Source organism: Acanthochromis polyacanthus, chromosome 8 (genome assembly GCF_021347895.1).
Source record: "Acanthochromis polyacanthus isolate Apoly-LR-REF ecotype Palm Island chromosome 8, KAUST_Apoly_ChrSc, whole genome shotgun sequence".
Taxonomy (NCBI): domain Eukaryota; kingdom Metazoa; phylum Chordata; class Actinopteri; family Pomacentridae; genus Acanthochromis; species Acanthochromis polyacanthus.
Window position 1 is genome coordinate 11,825,591 of NC_067120.1, and position 8,361 is coordinate 11,833,951.

The 8,361-nt window shown below is 38.8% G+C and overlaps 1 protein-coding gene across 1 annotated transcript; it reads right to left on the reverse strand.

The window, feature by feature from the left end:
- Positions 1-1,037: 1,037 nt before the first annotated feature.
- LOC110948221 (SH2 domain-containing protein 7-like) lies at positions 1,038-5,330 on the reverse strand. Its single transcript, XM_051952384.1, has 7 exons — positions 4,677-5,330; positions 4,126-4,283; positions 3,459-3,548; positions 2,876-3,041; positions 2,640-2,789; positions 1,853-2,527; positions 1,038-1,747 (listed from the first exon to the last, which is right to left on the reverse strand). Exons 2-7 carry the CDS (start codon positions 4,269-4,271, stop codon positions 1,700-1,702), a joined length of 1,275 nt encoding a protein of 424 aa, XP_051808344.1. The 5' UTR covers positions 4,272-4,283; positions 4,677-5,330; the 3' UTR covers positions 1,038-1,699.
- Between the last annotated feature and the right edge of the window lie 3,031 nt (positions 5,331-8,361).

The following is an 8,361-nucleotide window of genomic DNA, read 5'->3' on the forward strand; positions in this document are numbered from 1 at the left end:
AGTGCATTCAGTGATAAATTGTACAGCAGAAAGAGTATTTACAATATAAATAGATCAAAAACATGAATATTAATACAGTCTGCAAGAGAAGCGCAAAACAACCCAGGATTATAATGATATATTTATTCGCAACAACGTATGCCATATGAAGATGATTTGAATTCTTGTTTAGTTTTATGCAATAATTGTATTGCTTATTAGGTAGTGCATTTAATATTACAGCTTACGTTGTGAGTTTAACTTTAATCAATTTATAGATAATTGTTGGAAAATACATGAACATGCATTTAAAATGTCAATAATCCTGCTTACAACTAACTCGTCCCTAACAGTTTTAGGTGTTTATATACTACTAAATAACAGTGAATAAGGAATAAAGGAATGGAAATCTGTACATGCATTATTCAGTGTTGTTGTGCTGTCATAATAATAACAGGATTTCTGTACTGTGCATAAATCTAATACTTTTTCTTATGCCGGTGTTACTCAGAGCTGCAGAAACTCACCCATGCACAACCAAGCACTTATGACATCCTATATATCTTTTAACTGAATTTACACACTTTGCCTTCTGTTTTCCAGTGACACTTTATCAGTTGTGAAAGAGCAGGCAACAGAAATGTCACAAAGTCAGCGGTTGCATTACATAAATTAGGGGACGTACCTTATTTCCTAATTTGTGTCGCTCATGTCCTTCATAAAACAGTGCAGTGTCTGTGTGTGTACTTAACTGCTTATGAAAATAACTGTACAAGCATTCAAGCACACATATAGCAGTAATGTCTTTATTGTTGTTAGACTGTCCCCACAAGAACAGTAATAAAGAGCGTAAAAGAGCAACCGTTGATAAAAGATAATAAATGACATTTTAGCACTTTCGACTCGCTTCCCCATTGCTGTCACATGCAGACGTTTGAAGTCTGTATGCAAATAAAGTTTCCTGTGAATGAAGTGCAGCACTGATGGCAGCAGTAAGTAGTCAAAACAGTTTTATACATCAGTGTACATGAGGGTTTTTGATTAATTTTTACTCGGTATTTCTCTGTGTCTGTATGGCCTTATGTTCTACAGGAGTGGACACAACAGGAGGTTTGACAGCCACTACTGAAGCGAATTCTTCCCCGTATCCTGAATTATTAATTATTTGCACCAGAAATTCTGCTGTCGCTCCACAGTTTCTCTCCCAGTTTCCTCATGAGAAAACGTATTCATGCCCTTATGTTATCTTGACAATCATGGGTCGTCAATAACATCCAGTTATTGGATTCATTCTACCGGTGAGAACTAGGTGAACGCCATTTCCCAAAACATAAACTGCCATTCACTGTGAGTCACGCACTTTAAATCGAGCAGATGTTTGTTGTGCAGTTTCGTTGCAGCACCTGAAACTTGCCCTTACATCGGAGACATTTTCTCCACTGTGATTATCACCTAGAAAACAGTTATTTCAGACACTCTGCGTTACTAAATCGTGTTTAATGACATGTAGCCTCACAAAACTTCAGTATACAGTTTAATTAATTACATGTGGAAACAAAAAATGTCACTGTAACATTGTCATTTATAAATAAATACATTAAAAAAGCTAGAAATACAGAAGATGATGAATATTTAAGCTGTCACAGCCTCTGTCTTAACCAGTAGCACAGTAGTGTCAATTTAGTAAACATTTTCTTCAGTAATTAGTCAGGCAACTTCTTCACCATTTCCTCTTGACCTCAGGGAAGAGCCATTTCCATTTGTCATTCTGTGGGAGGTAAATGAGTTTTAATATCAGATAAATAGGATGAACATTAAGTTCACGGCAGACTGGGAAGTATTTAAAAGAAACCAGCTGGAATAAGCTACTAACCTTTAAGCCCCAGGAGTTATGTTTGCGCCTGATGTCCTCCAGAGGCTCGTAAGTGTTGCTGTTGGGTTTAGGCTTGGCTGTTTCTTTGTGGTCTGGGATCAACTCATATGCACTGTCATTAGGGAAGTGACCAGATGGATCTTCACTGGAAACCTCAGCATACACAGAGTTGTTATGCTGATTTGGGATTGATAATCTAGTGTCAAAGGGTGTAGTGTGTGGGCTGCCGGCCAGGTGATAGACGGCACTGTCGCTCATGTGGTCCGGGCTGTGGTTGCTGCTTGGTCTGCTGCATTTATCTTTCTTCTCTGACTGAGGGACACAGTTAGTGACTTGTCTGCCTGGTCTGGGGGAAAGTCTTGGTGGGGTATCAGGAGGTACGCTCAGCCTGTAGGGCTGCTCTTCATCAGAGATGTTGTCCAACAGAGGCATAGACTTGCTCTTGCATTCCAGCAGGCCAAGCTCAGAGTTAGCAGATTCTGGTCCTGATGGGGAACTACACCTTCCAATGTTCTGGTCTTTGTTTGTTGACCTCTCGGCTCTCCCTGGTAAACTGTCCTGACTGTTGTGTTGGGCTCTGGGTGATTGTTTCATTAGCTGAGCGTACAAAACCCTCTCACGGTCATTGATGCTGCTATCGAGGTGCCGACTCCTCCGAGGCAAAGGCGGTACTTCCTATTGTGTAAAAAAGGCAGATTTTTTAGATGTCAGCTTGAAGATAATAAAACAATTTCTGTATAAAATATGAGTTAATATAACATGCTAGTAATTGATGCAGCGTAATCACCTCTGATGTCCTGTTGCTCCGTGGTGGCGGTGCAGGTTGCTGCTCTGGGTTAATCTGTTGATGTCGCGTCTTGTTCACAGATCTGACCGGAACAACTGGTTTTTCTTTGGGGCTGAACTGGATGATATCATACAGCTCTTCATCCATTGCCTGCGAGAAAGAAAACACAAGTCAGACCTTTGTCCCCAATTATCGCTTTTAAAAAGAAAGGAATCAGAAAAGAGGTTTCGTCTCACCTCAAAACACGAACATGTCAGATATTCTCCAAACGGCTCAATGGGGCTCGTCTTGTAGTGTTCTATCAGATCAGGCACTGTGTCGTGTCCCTCAGTGTCTCCACAGACCACAAACTGTCCTGTTTCTCTTTGGTTTATCACAAAGTGTCGACACCGATCCCTGCCTCTGCAACAGGAAAAATATATTGTTAAAAGTACTGACAAGACATCGTCTTTGGTCTCATGTTACAGCTAATGTGATCACAGAATTTAGCTGAAATTAGTAAATAAGAAAATAATACAGATAAAAGACCAGAAAATAATCTGAATCAGAATAAAATGACACATTACACAACATTTAAACAATATAACATAATATCTGTGACCTTCAGAGCCTGAGTGTCTCGAATAGAAAAAAACACGAAAGAACAGGCTGAAAGCCATCCTAAAAAATAGGGGATCTTTACAGTACTGAATAAATCTGTGCTTGAAAATTCATAGAAACAGCGTCAATTTCTGAGGATTATAAACGCAACAGCACATTAAAATAATACACATTTTATTCCCACATATACTAACTTATCTAGCCCAAACTAATACTCACTTATAGGACAAAATGTATCCGAGAGCCTTATCACTGAGACGGATCAAGAAACAGCCCAGCTCCTTTTCTCTGAGTATTTCTTCAGCATCCCTGTAGACAAAACAGCACCTTTAAAATTCAAACTTTTGAATACATCGATGATGATTTCAAGTTCATTTTGCATCATTTTAAAGACACGAGGCAGAGTTTGAAAAGAACGAGATGTAATTCATCTCGGAAAATCCATTTTGTTACAAGCCCTTTCCATTAACCTCATTACCAACAAAGAGATGTGACTTGACTGTTCCTCGTGTTTGTGTGGGTGTCTACATCTGCCAGGGATAAAAGGCAGTATAAATATAAATATAGATAATGGTACATTGTGCTAGCTAATCTTGTTGAAAGGCTGGTTGATGATTACTAAACCCTTCATTATTTATGTTTGCACATAAAAGTGTGGGTTTTCATGGAAAACATGAAAATATAGATGTATAATTTACAGTATGGTTAAGATAAAGGATTTTTCTTGCTTAAAAACACAGGTGTCTACACTGTGTTTGGAAATTCTCTAAAATTAGGGCACTGTAGAAATTTAGGGCAAAGGATATCATGTGCTAAAATAAACTAATAATGAGTGTAAAAGTAAATTTTAGCAGTTTGAGCATTTTTTCCCTCAAGGAATACTTACTTTCTGGTGATGAAGCCCAGGAACCAAGTGGGAAACAGGCCATTGGTGACGATGAGCGGCACTTGAGTGTCTATAAACCACTTTGATGCCAGTTCTCTGAGTCTCCCTTCAACGTTAGGATCCCCTGTCGGTTCCTTTTGCTCCATCCTCACCCGATCCTGATCAAAGCCACACATCCAATGAAGACAATCAGCACCCAGGGTATGCAGTCAGGCAGTACATTAACAGTCTAATTTGCTTATTTTCCAGGAGGTGTGAACTCAAGCCTGAATGCAGCTCAATGTTATCAAACTTGGTTTCCCCAGCCTCTGTTTTCTATGCTTGCAGTTTAAAGAGCGACATTTATTTAATTTTTCCGTATATTTCTGTTTTACATGTTCCACTAAACCTAATCAAAATGTCCAAAGTCAGCTCAGGCAAATGAGCCTTTTATCGACCTCCTCTGCCGTAATGTCACACTGATGGAAGACAAACTTTGCGTGTGCTTATGTGGTTAAGAAGTTCGTAGTTTAAGCAGTAAAGGAAAAGTGAGATTTGGTAGCAGTTCTTACCTTGAAGCAAAGTTTCGAACAGGTCCTGATGTAGGGCGATGTTGTATATTTTTGATCCTTCAGTCTTGACTGTGAAAAGTGGCAGATCTTTTCAGACCTTGGTTTCTGTTGTTTGTAGAAGTTCCTTTCAATCCCTGGAAAAAGAATAAAAAAGTATGAATACTCTGTTTATTGTAAAGCTCATTTACTAGTAGTATTTTTCAGTAGAGAAAGTACGTACCTGTTCTTGAGATTACCACTGTGGGGTTTGAACCTGCTGTCATTTCAACATACAATAAAATGCTTCTCTTAACTTCTGAACAGTCTCTAATCTCCAACTGAAAGTGATTTGAGGGAGTGTGGCCCTACACTGGAGATATAGACACATGACATTTACAATTACACACATTTTTCCACTGGTCTGGAAAGCAGTCGGCAACGGCACGACGGGCTCATACAGCTCATTTGCATAGAAAAGACAGTTCAGTGCTGCTGAACAAAAGCAAGCGCTTCCTGGAGAGAAACGGAAAGCAAGCTGTGGTTTTATGTGCACACGAGCGCATTGGTTAACAAGAGGAGATGTTTTACCATGGAGTGTTTGATTACGGTAGATATGGGAGAGGAGTTGCGTCAGTAGTTGATCGTTTGTGTTTTCTGATTTGGGTTTGCAATAAATTCTTTTGACAGTTGTTAAGGCAGGAGCAGCTGATTGAGGGAATGGAAATATCTGGGAAGATTCAGTGTGTTTGTAGAGATTTGAGGGGCATAAACAAAACTCTAATAAGATGGGATATTTCCCAGGGTTGTTTTTGAGGTTTTTACAAAAACTCATTCCCCCTATGGCTGAGACATCGTCATGAATCACCTCTATCAGCGTGAGTTCTGTGGGGAGCAGTAGGAACTCCCAGTGGGGGAGAGACAGTAACCAGAAAGAGTCTGTGTCATAGTGAGCAGGATGATACTGGAATTCAGTTCTATCTACTGTTAACACCAGCACATACTGCTATTGTTGTCTATATGCAAAAGGATCAGAAACTCCTCGGGACTGTGATCAGTGGCTCTAAATAAATGTAAAGTTAATTCTATAACACTGGTTATGAATAAAAAATACACGCGTATGTGCGATGGATGAGTTTCTAGCCAATTAATGCACTGTTATGTTCCATGTACTATGACTAAGTATTGCTGCAGTCAAGGGCCTTAGAGTTTCAACATATTCTTTATGCGCTCCGTCTTTGTGAGTCATTGTGTGCTCCTCTGGGGGAGTACTGAAGTCTGGGGTCAAATGTTATCGCTGTATCCGTGTTTGTAAAGCGTCTGTTCTGTGCTATGTACATTATGTGCTAATTATCTTGCCATGAATGTGTAAGCAATATGTGAAAAGCTGAGGTGTATTGTATCTCAGCAGCTGTGAAGTAAATTGATATAAAAACTAATCGGATTTGAGTTATCAGACAGTTACCAGGCGAAACGTTCCTTTAGCTGGTATTTTTTCAGCTGTCTGGCGACACACCTACGAGGGGGATGTGAGTTTTTAAAAGGTCACATGTCAGTTGACGCCTGTAAAAGGTCAGAACAGCAGAACCAAATCTCTTTCCTTTAAACTTCAGGCATCCTCACAAACAAACAAATGCTCCCTTAAGTAAGCCAAAGATAAATCTAACCAGAGTTATAATGTAGCTTGTAAAAATGGCAATTTTCACAGGTGATTTAGGTTTGTTTGTTTTTTTGTTACTGCATTGCACTCATTCTTTTGAAACTCCAGCTTTGTCTATAAGAGGAGTTGATGGGAAAACCAATAGGTGTACTTCCCAGCATAGAACCTGTCACCTACTGTTTACTCACAGCACTGGTGCCCACATAGTGTACACAGTGTTACAGTACGTTCAGGTCAAACATCAGTCATCCCAATATCTCAAGTACGTGCTGAGTAGGAGATGTTCCAGCTGGGTAAACTCTTTTATCTCATAGATCTTTGTTCTTTTGTCTTCATTTTACTGGATGAGTCACACTGTGGGTAACATTTAAGTACATGTCAGCATATATTAGAGATTAAACAGCCTTTGGACCACACTGATTTATCAATACTGAGGGCTTTACAAGAAGCAGAAAGTCACAGTTACTTACACACTGTGCCTATTGTAGAACATTTTCGCTGATAATCCTGTACTTCAGTATTCATATATGCCTCATTTGGTCTAAATTATGATTCATTTGTAAATATTATACTTTTTAAGATTTAATTTGCCTTTATTGGATAGAATAACAATGTACGTACAGTAGAAACAGGAAACATGAAGAAAGAAAGATGTATGACATACGACAACGATCCCCAGATAGAATCAAAGCGGCCATGTTGTGGTTACATGGCGTACATCCTAACCACCAAACTACCAGAACACACAATCATGCTTTTTACTTTATTTTCCATGACTGTATAGGTACAGTGTAAAGATGCACTGTTGTGTCTGCTGTTGTTAAACATGTTCTGTCTCCAAAAAGAACTCTTTCAGTTCAAGATATGATCAAATTTGGTAATTTTCAAGATTTTTCTCATCTTTTTCTTATCTGTAAGCTTGAAAATGCCTAAAAATGGAGGTATGCAGATCTTACGTAATAACCTGCTTGGTAGTTAGCTGAACAAACTGTGCCTTCTAACCCCCAGGGGCCATAGAAGGGCCATGTTTATCTTAAATTAATTAATTTAGCTGTTTTGACTATTTCTGAATATCACGCCACAAGGACACTATCAACTAAAGTGACTCTTACCTATCACAGTGTGCTCATTTCATAGATAATTTTGTGTTTACCAAAAAAAAAATAACAAAAAGACATCAATTAACCTACAGAAAAGACCATGTTTACTTCATTTTACAAATATTCATTCATTAAAACTTTTGGCCAATTTAAAAAATGGGAACATTTTAAAAAATATGTTACATTAAAATTAAAAAATAAAGCAGTTAAAGCTCACATCAGCTAGCTATGGTTAAAATTATATGTTAAAACCTCACTAATTACAGTACGAGTCAATATTTTAGCAACATTTCACTGACAGGATCCAGTTCATCTAACAAGTATGTTTATTTTTGATACATTGGTGCATTTTTATTCCTAAGATTTTGTTTGTTTGTTTGAGTCATATACTAAAGCTGCCAAGTGAAGCCTGCTGTAGGAATTGCACTTAATGGAAAGATGGACATGACAGATTACTGCACAAAGTATGGGGTGATAACAGGGCCCTAAAAAATTGTTTGGTCCAGAGCAGTCGTGCTTCCAAGGGCCCTGGCAATCTCATTGGCCACCACAAATCTGATAGAGTAAGTTTGTTTTCTGAAGTTATGTTACCTGAAGCTGCTTCCTTCTGCTGGCTCTGCCCAAACTGATTATGATTGGTTTAAAGAAACAGGCCAGAGCTTTGTCTCCCATATAGCAGAATGACTGTAAGGTGCAGCCAGAGCATTATATACTACACCTGCTACAGCTAGCATATGTGGGTCATTCTGCCTCAGTTAGCCTAAAGGCCTCACGCCTGACCATCTTCAATTTGACTGATTTTGAGTTGACCATGTGTAAAATCTGGGGTCATAGTGAACAGCTGTTTTTAAGTTAAAAATTCTTCATGAGTGTTGTTCTCATATCGTTTTTTTGTGTCGCTTTCATCGCATCAGTCTGTGGAGCAATGATTAAATTGTCATAACCTGAA